The 14,097-nt window shown below is 36.7% G+C and overlaps 1 protein-coding gene across 1 annotated transcript in view; it reads left to right on the forward strand.

Moving 5' to 3' along the window:
• Nucleotides 1–822: 822 nt before the first annotated feature.
• ZNF804A (zinc finger protein 804A) overlaps nt 823–14,097 on the forward strand; it is a 279,078-nt gene continuing 265,803 nt past the window's right edge. The window contains exon 1 of the mRNA XM_070737489.1: nt 823–933. Coding sequence (XP_070593590.1) covers nt 823–933 — 111 coding nt within the window. The remainder of the gene's footprint in view (nt 934–14,097) is intronic.

Genomic DNA, 14,097 nt, shown 5'->3' on the forward strand with positions numbered 1-14,097 from the left:
TCCGCCAGCCAGTCAAAGAAAGACAAACGGTCGCCTTTCCCTTCCGTCCTGGAGGAGGGGAGCTGAAGGCCTCATTTTTTTATATACCTGGGCAGCCCCTGCTAGGATAGGGAGGGGGGGTGTCCCCACTCGGTTTTCCCACCCTGATTGCTCTTTCCCGTGGAGCGCTTGGGAATTTAGAGAGAGAGAGAGCGCGTGTGCTTCTCTCTCTCTCTCTCTTTGCTGAAAAGGGGGGAGGAGACGGCAAGCGTGTGACAGATGCACTTTCCTGACAGCTCCCAGCTCAGCCTAGTGGCTCCCTGCCATTGGCTCAGTGCAATGGAGCGGCAAGGCTGTGCGCTATAATAGCGCCATGCCTGCGAGAGGCAGCAGCTCAGACTCCTTCAGCGAAGCCAGGGAAAGATGCTGCTAATGCTGCTGCTGCCGCCGCCGCCCCCCTGCTTCCTTTGGCTGCTGCCTGCTCTGCGCTGAGGGAAAGAGACTGTGATGAATGCCCGCCGGCTCCTGCTGTAGCTAAGCTTGCCCGGACGTTCGTTCTGGCTCCCCGCCTTGAGAGAGAGTGAGAAAAAAAAGGAAGGGAGGGTTAGGCTGCTGTTGCTGCTATTTTACTTGGAGAAAACAGCCGGAGGGAGAGCGGTACATGCCTCTGTGTGTAGCTTGGTTATTCCCCGGATCCACCAGCTCCTTCGGCGCTTCCTGGTCTCAGCCAAAACCGGCCAGTCCAATCCTCTAACCCGGCTCCCGGCGCCTTGCAGCCTGTGCCTGGTCTGGCGCCTTCGGGGTGTATGGAAACGGCGGCAGCCCGCGCGAGGCCGCTGCTCCATGGAGTGTTATTACATTGTCATCAGCTCCGCGCATCTCAGCAATGGGCACTTTCGCAACATCAAGGGAGTTTTCCGAGGTCCCCTCAGCAAAAACGGCAACAAAACTCTGGTAAGGGGTTTGTTTCCTTTTATTTCCTTCTCTCTCTCTCGCCTCTTCTCTCTTTCTCTTTCCCCCAATTCCTCGCCGCCCCCTTTCGTCCTCGGGATTCAGCACTCCCGAACGCTGGACAGTTCAGAACGGTGCGCTTTCCTAGAGAGAGTCTGGGTCGGTTTCTTGGAGATTTTTCTTTTCTCTGTTCCCTAAAGCGCAAACCAAAAGAAGAAGAAGAAAACTGTTAGTTTGTACGTGGGTTTTCCTCTCGGAATGCTTCTGTTTCTATAGAGTCTTTCACCGATAGCACTTTTGTTTTGGGGCTAGTATAGGATAATCCAGTGGAGTTCCAATGGCGTTGAAAGAAACACTTAGTCCATTGGTGCCCTCCTTACTCCTGAAAGGTAGGGTGCTGAACAAGCTGTAAAGCTCTCTGTGGTGGAGAAGACCTGTCATTCTGGGGTTACTTTGGTAAACATCAACACGGTCCAGTTTGGATTTAAACAGTCAAGGTATTCAGAGAATAAAAGAAAATAACATAATTAGTTTTTGTGGCCAGATGATTATTCAAGAATTATGATGAGTGGAAGTTCAAAATATTCTTTCTTCTTCTTCCTTTTTTCATGGTTGGTCAGAATAGGAAGATTAAAATCGGCTTCCATATTTTCTCACATGGGAATTATATTGATGTTTATTAAAGTGCTTTTAAGGACTCTGCTTTCACATCCTCTTATTAGGGAGTCATTCTCTATAAACTATGGTGGTGGGACTGCTGAGTGCATGTAATGTGATAAGACTATTTGGTCTCTCTCTCCTGAGATGGCCTGAAATCAAAATGGATGGAAGAGGTCCCAATTTAAATTGGGGGCTGGGGATATATTCATGTTGCCAATCAAGTTACTTTGAATGTTCTTTGAAGTGTCCAGAACAATTGTAATTAGGGAAAGGTATCTTCAAATCTTGTTGGCTTTCGCCTCCACAATAAAACACTTAGAGACAAACTTCAATAGAACAGATAAGGTTGTGGACTTCAGAGAAGAGAGATAAAACTCAGTAACAAAACACAAGTTTTGCCTTTGGAAGGAAGCCAGTTCATTTATCTGCCTAAAACCCAGAGACCCATTGCTGGCCAGAAGTGACATTATCAGCATGGTCTGTTTCAATGAAGGCCAAGGTCAATTAATATCTCATGTTATTAACACACACATACACACACAAACACAGAGAGAGAGAGAGGGAGGGAGAGAGGGAGGGAGAGAGAGAGATCCTTTAGAAGATCCATAATGCTGATACAGATTTGAAAGTAAGGTAGAGCAATTTTGCTTTCTCATCACTTTTTCATTCTGAAAGTTTCTATAAGAACAAACTATAGGGAAGTTCAATGCATATCTCATTTACAGGAAGGTTACTATAAGGTTTACTAGCATTTATTATATAAATACAATGATTAAGAAAGCTTGTGGTAAATTCTAAATAACTATGAATAATATCAAAAAGTTTTGTGTGCGTCTAAATGATAGGTATGGTTTTCTGTACACTCTAAACACAGTATTTCAAATGCTTTCCAATGATGTTATCCACTTTAAATTATCTTTCACTTATGTTCTACCAAATGGGAAAAATGAAATCCATCAGAAGGGCTATGTGTATGTGTATTTTAATTAATTAAAACTAAGTGGTACAAAACTTGAGAAACTGACCATTAACTCTTAAAAGAAGCAATGACAGGAATGACTTGTATTCTGCTGCATTTTGTAATACTCTACCTAACTTTATTTAGACTATGCCAAACTTGACCATGTTTAGTATCTCAGTCATTCATTATGGAAGTGTATGATTTGTACAATTAATACAACTCCACCTCTTTATGGTTGCTATTATCCTATACATAATGATTAAATAGGAGGCCCCTATAAAGCCAGTGGTAAGTATTCTCTAGCAAATGTTCCAAGGTTAAGGTGAACTCAAACTCCAGGTATCTATTGATAAATTAAACAGAGGGTGAATTATTGTGACTATAATTTTCATCAACTTATATGGAAATTATACTTCATACAATAGTGGAGGTTTATACCATGAAGTTGACATGTGTGTGGATGTTATATTAAAAGTTATATTGAATTCTTTTGAAATCTGTATAGTGTCACATAGTTCACATTCTAAATACATTTATTTTCTTCTGCAAAGCTAATGAAACTTCAGTATTCACTTGCTTTGGGCTTCATTTGGGCATAACTGGGAGCAATTTTATTTTTTAAATCTATTTAGCATATCTTTAGAAAAGAAATCAATAATTGAACCCAAAAATATTATTTTCTAAATTTATCTAGGGTTAATGCATACATTTGACTTTGCATTGGATTTAAAAGACTTAAACATTTATTGAAAGTGGTATAGCAAACTTTTTGAAAGGTAATGGAAGTGAATTAATATAATTTAATGTTCTCAAAAAGAAGGAAAGAACAAATGTAATTTTATTTCACAGAGTTAAAAGCAGTTAAACTTATGGAATACATAAAATCTTATAAAGTCTGAGGGATTTGTATGAGAGAAATATATAAACTATATAACTTTGAGAAAACATTGTTTCTTCTATTTTGTATAGTAGAACAAGTTTGGCTTAAAAATATTTAGCAAAAATAAAAAGTAGAAAATGTGCTCAGTAAATAGGAACATGAGATATAATCTATCTTTTAACAAGCAGATGCCTAAATTTGCATATTAAAATAAGATAAAAGCTTTGTTGGTTGTTTTAGATGATTCATATTCCATCATTTTAGAAGATGTTTTTCATTTCATGTGAGGAAGAAATAAGAATGTTTTGAGTCAATTCTTCCACTCAGGGGATTGTTTACAAAAACTTTTATTAAAAATAATTACAGATATTAACATGCACTCTGATCAATATAGATCATTATTTGTTTTTAAAAAAACAAAGCATTGTTTAAATGTCTTTCAGTCAAACTTGATTCCCAGTAACCACACCCATGATGTTTCTTTGGCTCCAGTTACAGTCAAAAATGAAGAATATGATTTGAAGTTGTAGCCCTAAAATAGAGTGATAACCAGCATCACAAAACTCAAAGACAGTTTTAAGGAAGCTTTGGTGAGACATGGATTATTTAGATAATTACCCATTGTTTTAGAGTCTAAAACTCTAAATGTAATGGCTTCCATTGCTAATGAATTAAGGGCTTAGATTTTCCCTAAAGGAATTCCATACCACTGTGCAGACATTGTGCAAGTGACTTGCTCAAGTAAAAATGCTTCAAGACAACTGTGCACCATAATCAGTTTTAAACTGTCAGCATACAACGTTTTGCTGGTCAGCATCACAAACCAATACGTTGCTAGAAAACATCACAATTGGAAATACTTGTGTTAAGGTTATATTTCAAAGAAAGATTTGAAAGCTAAGGAGAGGGCTCTCAATAATTTGAAATGAAAGTTTCTCTCCCTCCCCCCTTTCTTTCTCCTGTCTTATATTTGTGCAATTTATTTCCTTGACCAAAAGGGGCCACTGCTGAGCAGTTTATCCCCTGCTCTTCAGTTCACTTTTTCTTCTTTTAAGTATGTTGCTAGGTGTGATGCAGGTCTTCAGAGTAAGAGATGTAAAGGAATGTTTTTGAATGGCCAAGTGATACTAGAGTACTGTATTATATAGTATTATACAGTATCTTTTCTCCTGTCGTATAGATAGAAAGGCTTGTGATGCTGGAATTGATGGGTAAGTCTGAAAATATAGTAGCTGAGCATTAAATTCCAAAGGTAAAACAAAATGTGCAAACATAAACATAACTATTTTTGAAAAGCATAACGTGAATAATGCAAGAGTTTCACCTTTCATAAGAAATAGACATGTTTGTGTGGAAGTGGTTGAAAGGCAGAGAACAAAGAATCTGGATGGGTAAGAGTCAATACATGTAAGTTTAATATGAAAGACATTTGAGATTTTTTTTTTTTTTTAAGGACCTGGGTTCAGAAAATGACATAGAAGTTCTGCACTGAAAAAGCAATAGACCTGAAAGAAAAGACTTAGAAAAAGGAATAAGCTTATATAAGTCAAGCTTCTAAGAATGTCATATTATATATCTTTATTCAGAAGTAAATATTGATTTCATTGTGACTTCTTGATAAATGGGAATAGGTTTGCAGTCTAAAGAAGTATGACATTGTATGCAAACTTTAGAATGCAGATAGTTTTGTGTTATAAGACTAGAGTTCTGCATATATGTAACTTAGCAGAAAAGAACAAGGAATGGGAAGAGATGTCCCCTAAGTAACTTTGCTATTTACTGTGTCACTATTGACACTGTCTGTATATGCAGCCATAATATTGCAATGGAGTTTGGACTGGGCAAATGTGCCACGCTCACCATCAAAGGAGGGGGGATAGTGAAAACTATTGCAAAGGACAGCTTTACTAGGAAGAGTTTACATTCTGCGAAAATTCCTTTAATACCATGAAGCTTCAACCTCTGCCTATCAGAGGTTTTGGTGAAATAGGTAGATAAAAATGCCGAATCTAGCCTAAACATCTGATTGTGTAACCAACTATAAACATAATAAAATAATAGCCAGAAATATGTCAAAGGCTTTCATTTTACAGAACCTTCCAAAACGTAAAATGTTTGGAAGGGTGATTTGTAAAATAGAAAAAAATAATGTACGGCATAGAATTTGGGGAGAGTCAGAAAATACATAGAGATTCTCAGTCATCCAGATCATAGTTATCCCAAAGGTACTTTTTTCAGGAGGCAACTGGAGTGTTTTCTTGCCCCCTCCCTTTTGAAGATATTTCGGTTCTCATCCAAGAAGGTTCTTCACCTCCTTCCATTCCCCACTATACTGTCAGGGTTGAAGAAGCTTCTTGAATGAGAAGTGAATCATCTTCAAAAGAAAAAAAACCCAAAAAGTCTAATTGCCTCCTAAAAAAGCACATTTGGAACAATCAGTCAGAATAACTGGACTTTTAAAAAGTTTCAAAACTCTTCTTCGCCATACTCTACATACCCTGTAGCTCTCCATTAATAGAGTAGAAATATCAAATTTGGGCTTGCAATCTCAGATTTCTCTATTTCCTATTTATCCTTCTAATTGAAATTTTGAAGTTAGAAATTTTTACATCAGGATCAAGCTTTTTGTGAAGAATAGTGGTCCTTTTATAAGGAAAACATTCTAACAGCAATTAATTAGTTCCCTGGAAATTTCAGTTAGGATTGTTTTGAAGCTTTAAGACTTGCCCTTTTTAAAAAAAAAAAGATTCAATGAACTAGAATGATGGTAGGTTTTAAAACTGCTTGTATCTTCCATCCCCAATACTCAACTGATAGGCTTTCTTAAAAGATTTAAGAAGGTCTTGAAAGCTCTCATAGTTCAGTTTTGCAATAATTGTTAGAGTTGTTAGACTATTATACAGAGAACATAAAAACCCTTGAAAATAAGAAGTTGACCATTCAACCAACCGTATTTCAAGTTTGTTGTCTTTAATGGCTTAAGTGGATAAGTTGCTTTATTGATGGTGGTGTTTCCTTCACTAGAGCTGAGTTCACCAGATAATCAAATGTTTATGCTTTTGTCCAATATTGTTTTACTTGGTTATTGTACCCTTTGCTCTGGAGAGTGTTGGAGTTGGGGCTTCCCCGATAATACTGAATTCCAGTATCCAACAGCTTTCATCAACACATGTCAGTCCCCATGTTCTCCATTTCTGTTTTAAAACCTCCAAGGGTTAAAAATAATTTCTAAAAATCACAAGGAACATTTCCTTGATAACATTAAAAAATGTTTATTCTAGTGTATGTTAAAAAATATTTCTGCTGATGCTTACTGTTGACTGCATACATTTAAAGTAAATTCCACAAATGTCTACATATAATTCAACTTTGGTCTTATCTGAATTGTATTAAACCTTCACGTTAGTGACTGACTTTAAGAGCAGTCCAATTACATAAATGCAACATATTTTCGTCAGTTTACAGAATGCATGACATATGCATAAACCAATTTTGCTGCTGCTAGAAGAGTATCTCCGGCAACCAGTGAGGCTGGATTGAAGAAACATATTGCTTTTTGGTATCTGTTGGAGGTGGAAGTGAAAACCTTATGGAGTGTCAGCATATGTTGTTGGCAGCACAGTATGCAGTGTAATAAGGGGAAAGAACATAACACACTTTATGCTGACTGATTATTTCTTAACTGTTAATACAGATTTTGTGGAATTCCCATTTCTTCATCCCTCTATGTATCATATATCAGGCTGAGAAAAATGTGTTTTAATAAAAATGTTTATACATTTTATGAATAGGGTAGGGAGAAATTTGAAAAAAAAGAGAGAAAAAAATCAGAAAAGGAGTCAATATATCTTTCTTTTCCCAAGAAAATCCTGACATCTAAAATTCTTTGCATACTGAGGGTCTTAATGCTAATTAAACTGGCCAAGGATGATACTGCATATAAATTTATAAATCTTTTTTTATTAAAAAAAAAACCCTCAGTTTTTATAATATTTAGAGCTTCATAAAATAGAAAGGACACTTACATGGACTCATGTTTAAATACAGTATGTCCATTATCCAAATATAAATCTAATACTGTATTGCGTAAAAGGTGAAGTTGGTTTTGTTTCTCCATTCTGGCTGAGCTTTAATCATGTACAAAAAAACAGCATAAAGAAACAAGCATAAATAATACAGTAGCATAAGATGCAAACATCTAATTTAATTTAATTTATAAACCCTAAAAGTATAGGGCTTTTTTGTTGCATGTAGGATTGTTTTTTATTGTAACAAATAATATTTTAAATATATAGTCATTTCAAATACAAGTATGAGTAAATAAAAGGAAATACTGGGTTGAATATGTAGGTCCCTGTGCCAAAGGAGAAAGACTTGGATTTCTGCATTCACCTTGAAGTGTAAATTAAGTACAATGACATGAAACTGGCAGAGAGAGATGCTTCATAAAGTAGAAGGAAAATTAGCTTGGTCATCAAAGTTATTCAGAATAATTCTGGCTTTGTTCCAATGAAGTCTACTTATTGATACTTTCTCAATATTATTATGGTTTTAAGATTCATGAAATTAGTAACTTTTGTAAAATTAATAGAACTACATTATCATTTTTTTAGTTGAGGACAGCAATTAAAAAAACCAGCAGCAACTAACAGCAGAGTATTATGATCTGCAGGAAGATCAGGAAAGTTCATTGATTTGCTGACTTCAAAGGAAAAATAATGAATAGGATCTCCAATACATAGAAACATAGAAACATAGAAACATAGAAGACTGACGGCAGAAAAAGACCCCATGGTCCATCTAGTCTGCCCTTTTACTATTTCCTGTATTTTATCTTACAATGGATATATGTTTATCCCAGGCATGTTTAAATTCGGTTACTGTGGATTTACCAACCACGTCTGCTGGAAGTTTGTTCCAAGGATCTACTACTCTTTCAGTAAAATAATACTTTCTCATGTTGCCTTTGATCTTTCCCCCAACTAACTTCAGATTGTGTCCCCTTGTTCTTGTGTTCACTTTCCTGTTAAAAACACTTCCCTCCTGAACCCTATTTAACCCTTTAACATATTTAAATGTTTCGATCATGTCCCCCCTTTTCCTTCTGTCTTCCAGACTATACAGATTGAGTTCATTAAGTCTTTCCTGATACGTTTTATACTTCAGACCTTCCACCATTCTTGTAGCCCGTCTTTGGACCCGTTCAATTTTGTCAATATCTTTTTGTAGGTGAGGTCTCCAGAACTGAACACAGTACTCCAAATGTGGTCTCACCAGCGCTCTATATAATGTATATAGATAATACTGATCCAATTCAGCTAGCACAGTAGATAGTTTTGTGTACAGGGAGCAGTATTGGGTTCCTAGCGGTACATATGAGGACACCGCAGCGGTAGTAAAAGTTGAGCTGCGCATGCAGCTTCTTGTCTCTGGGATACGCATGCACCATCCCGGTGAGATTTTCCTTCTGTGCATGCGCAGAAGCAAAAAAAAAAAAAAAACCCACTGAAATCTCTCTCACGCATGTGTCCTGCACAAAATCTCATTGGGATGCACACAGGCACACGCCAAAGACACAAAACCTCTGAGTGCAGTGCACCGGTAGTGCCAATAGCGGCAACCCCCACCTGATAAGAACTGCTGTTCTTTGGATATCCATGTGTTCAGTATGGAAATTGCTGATGGAGGATGGACCATCCTGTTCTGAATCTATCCTAAACAGAAAATTGAGTAACCTCTTATAGATTTGAGCTATGGTTTCAGATTTCCGATTCCCGTCTCCCAACAATGCAGGTAATCCTTGATTTACAACAATTGATTTAGTGACTATTCAAAGTTGGGACAGCTTTGATTTATGATCATTTTTCACACTTATGACTGTTGCTTTCTTTGACTATGCCACAAAGGTGTTGGATAAAGGTGGTGCTGTGGATATTATCTATCTGGACTTCAGCAAAGACCTTGATACGGTTCCACATAAAGAGCTGATAGATAAATTACTGAAGATTGGACTTAATCCCTGGATAGTTCAGTGGATTTTCAGCTGGCTGAAGTGTAGACATCAGAGGGTTGTTGTTAATGGTGAGTATTCTGAGCAGAGACTGGTTACAAGCGGTGTGCCACAAGGGTCTGTTCTGGGTCCAATTCTTTTTAATATGTTTGTGAGTGACATAGGGGAAGGTTTGGTAGGGAAGGTTTGTCTTCAATCTTCTATATTTCTTTGTTTCTATGTTGCAATATCCCTATGGTCACAGGATCAAAATTCAGATGCTTGGCAATTGTCCCATATTTATAATGGTTTCAGGGTCTCAGAGTCATATGATCACCTTTTGTAACCTTACGACAGGTAAAATCAATGGGGAAGCCAGATTCACTTAACAACCCTGTAACTAATTTAGCAACTGCAGTGAAATAACTGTGCCAAGAAAGATTATAAAATAGGATAGAACTCATTCAACAACTGCTTCACTTAGCAACTTAAGTGTTGGACTCGATTGTGGTCATAAATCAAGGATTACCTATATTAACAATTGAAAGGGTTTATTCTAGGAGAACTATCTACCTCATACTGGAAGTTAAAGCAGAAATAACATTTGCCTAGAATAGATCTAGTTTATGAATGTATCACTGATGTGAAATTTAAACCAGAATTTCTCATTCTTATAGTAATTCAACTTTTGACTTTTTCCCATAATGATACAATGGTTAAGGGTTAAGGTGGGTTCCTGCTGGTTCAGACGGGTTCTTTAGAACCAGTAGTGGGAATTTCCACCCCACTAGCCAAACTGGCTGAGATGGTTGGCTGGCCGCACCCTAGAACCAACTCTCTCAGCGGCCCCATTAGTGCTACCGTCTTGTTTTTCACTTCTGCGCATGCACAGAAGCAGGGTTTTTAGCACTGTGCATGGTATATGCCCACACAGTGTGCAAAGAAGTGAACTGGCAGCAAGTTAAATCAGAACCTACTCCTGGGTTAAGGAGGCAAGTGTCTTTCCAGGTGGCTCTTTCATTAACAATAAAGCTCCATCATTCAATAACAAAATTATTTCTTTTATTATTATGCCACTTTTTAGTCACTATTAGTTTTTCACTCCTTTGGTTGAAAATAAATATTAAGAATTAATGTAGACATTTTTCTTTTCTCTTTAAACCTTGTCCAAATCTGAAATTTTAATGAAGAGAAATCCAACTAATACATTTTCTGGTACTCTTTTATTGCCTTGGATATAATTGGCAGTAACTTCTTGTATAGCAAAATAAGCAGTACAGTAGGTGTGATTGTGTAAATGCTATGAGTTAGGGTCAAAAGTGAATGGTATGTTCAGAAAGATTAACAAAGAAAACAATCTAATTTAGATGAAAGATTTTCCAGTGGCATAAATGAAGTGCACCAAGTAGTTTCTCCTTTGACCTCTTTTCATTCTTCATTTCTATCTTTTTTTTTTTAAATAAATTTATTAAATATATACAATAAAAACCAAATACAGAAAGACAAAAGAGATATGCATATTGTACATTTTTTACACTCTACTTATGTAGTAATTGGGGAGTGGGAGAAGGGGGTTGTGAAGGGAGGGAAGTGGATATAGAAGGAAGGAGGATAGGGAGAAGAAGGAGGGGGGGATAGAGAAGCGAAAACCAGCGTTAGAGCTGGGTCTTTCATGATTTGCGGCCTGTAGTTTGAGCTCGTAGTTGGTGTGTTTTACCCTAAGGCTTTATCGATATGTTTTGAATGTAGTTTTTAGTGCCAATATATATAATTCATTTAGGGGTTTATTTTCTTTGTAAAGTTGGAGTTCGTGTCGATCGATGTTTACAGTTTGTTGTTTCAGTTTGATGTTATGATTTGTGATGTAAATTGCTATTTTTTCAAGTTGTTTTTGTTGGATATTTTTCTTGATGAGTAATTTTTAGATAATTCCTTTTTTTTAACCAGAGGTACCATTTATCCCAAGCTTTGTAGAAATCTGTCTCATCCTTGTTTTGCAGTTCCATTGTTAGTTTGGACATTTCTGCGCATTCCATTATTTTAATCAAATTATTTCTTTTATTATTATGCCACTTTTTAGTCACTATTAGTTTTTCACTCCTTTGGTTGAAAATAAATATTAAGAATTAATGTAGACATTTTTCTTTTCTCTTTAAACCTTGTCCAAATCTGAAATTTTAATGAAGAGAAATCCAACTAATACATTTTCTGGTACTCTTTTATTGCCTTGGATATAATTGGCAGTAACTTCTTGTATAGCAAAATAAGCAGTACAGTAGGTGTGATTGTGTAAATGCTATGAGTTAGGGTCAAAAGTGAATGGTATGTTCAGAAAGATTAACAAAGAAAACAATCTAATTTAGATGAAAGATTTTCCAGTGGCATAAATGAAGTGCACCAAGTAGTTTCTCCTTTGACCTCTTTTCATTCTTCATTTCTATCTTATTTTTGTACTGCAAAAGAAATTTTAGAGAGCTTCTTTCAGTAAAAGGGCGAGATAAATTAAAACATGACTTTAATAAAAAAAAACCAAAGCAGAATAATGCATGCTTTTGATTAGAAGTACTGTGCTCTTGTGATGGTGCCATGTCACTTATAAAAGGGGATTAGGACCTATGATTGCAAGCTGTCAGCTATTTCCTGCTAGCAGGCTTATTGGTTCTAGAGACTTGCATAACATAGTTGGATGAGAAGTTGGAGCAGGGTTGGGTTCTACTTGACTTCCCCACCAATTCCCATTCTGACTGAAGTGCACATTTTGTGCATGCGCGTTCGCTTTACCCACGCACACATTTATCAGTTCCCAGAAAAGACCCTCTGTGTAGGTGCAGCAGTATATAAAAAAAGTTTCTGCCCATGCTCAGAAGCACAAAACAAGATGGCAGCAGCTATGGCACCACTGAGAGAACCAGCTTGGGGGCATGGCAGGCCTGGGTTGCTGCTAGTTCTATAGAACTGGTTTCAAACTGGGAGGAATCCATCTCTGATTTGAAGTCTTGAGAGTCATTGTTGCATGCCATTTGAACCTGCTACTTCGTGACTTATACAAATGTATAAAACTAATGATACGTTCCCGCCAAGGCACTTTTGTTTTCTTCAGACATTCTCTACTCAGCACTTCCATCAAATGAATGGTTGTCCTAGTACAAGGGTAGGCAAAGTTGGCTCTTCTATGAGCTGAGGACTTCAACTCCCAGAATTCCTGAGCCAATCATGCTAGCTCAGGAATTCTGGGAGTTGAAATCCACATGTCATAGAAGAGCCAACTTTGCCGCAGAATCAGATTTGCGCAAAATTGGAACCTAAATAATATTCCATCAACCTTAAATATAATAAATAAAATCTATGAAATTGCTGAAATGGATAAATTGACAATGGAAATTAGACAAAAAGATAATACAGAATTTTACCAGACGTGGAAAAGATGGTATAACTGGGTTGACCAAAACAAATATTTAAAACTTTAAACAATTACATTGCAGTCAAATATGTTGTTTTCTAGCAATCTTGTTACCCTTTGTTATTCCTTTATCATAAAATACTGGATACAAGAGTGAAATATATATGACCAAGATTCTTGTAAAATATGAATATAGTAAACAATTGTGAAAGCTGTAGTAACAATGCCAACCTGCAGGCTGGCAAATATATGTTTTATTTTATTTTTTTATTATTATTTTTCTTTCTGTTTTTTTATTTTTTAATTCTTTCTTTTTTGTGTATTGTGTGTATTGCTGTATTGTTTTCTTTTCTCTGCATTGTATTTGTCCTGTCTTTGTTTAAGTGTAAATAATTAATAAAAACTATTTTAAAATAATAATAAAAAAGAAGAGCCAACTTTGCCTACCCCTGTCCTAGTATATAGAATGCTCTGCACAATGAGATACACATGGTCTCTAAACTAAATTTTATCCAGGGTGGCAGAGTGGCTAGAGTGAAGCACTGCAGGCTACTTCAGCTAGCTGCTAGCTGAAGTAGCCTGAAGGTTGACTCAGCCTTCTATCCTTCCGAGATGGGTAAAATGAGGACCCAGATTGTTGGGGGCAATATGCTGATTCTGCAAACCACTTAGAGAGGGCTGTAAAAACACTATGAAGCGGTATATACCGTAAGTCTAAATGCTATTGCTCTGCTATATCTAAGGAGTTTCCTTCTTAACATTCATAACCTGCAACATTTTATTCCAGAAGTTCTTTAGATTGTTGTACTGTTTTACTGCTGTTGTTAACCACCCCGAGTCTGCGGAGAGGGGCGGCATATAAATCCAATAGATAGATAGATAGATAGATAGATAGATAGATAGATAGATAGATAGATAGATAGATAGATAGATAGCTAACAGCTTGGCATTCTGTGCTAGATGCATCTCCCCAAAAGTTCTTGAACTACAGTATGGGGGAGAAAAGAGAGGGTAGCTAGAGAATGTTGTGTTTGGGTTTAAGTAGTGAAATGATTTTTAAAAACCCTCAGTAACAGACCCGTGAATTTGAAGAAGGGAATTCTGTACTAAAATAGATTGAGACATTCAAATTTTACTTATTTGCTGAAGTCTGCTCATTTATACTTAGTGCTAGAAATGACTTTTTGACATGGTGATATTGTAATGCCAATACTAAGACAAAGAAGACATTTGCTGATCGGAGTAACTTGGAGTTCAGTGGGCTTCAGAGGAAGGAA

The sequence above is a fragment of the Erythrolamprus reginae genome, chromosome 1 (genome assembly GCF_031021105.1).
Source record: "Erythrolamprus reginae isolate rEryReg1 chromosome 1, rEryReg1.hap1, whole genome shotgun sequence".
NCBI lineage: Eukaryota > Metazoa > Chordata > Lepidosauria > Squamata > Dipsadidae > Erythrolamprus > Erythrolamprus reginae.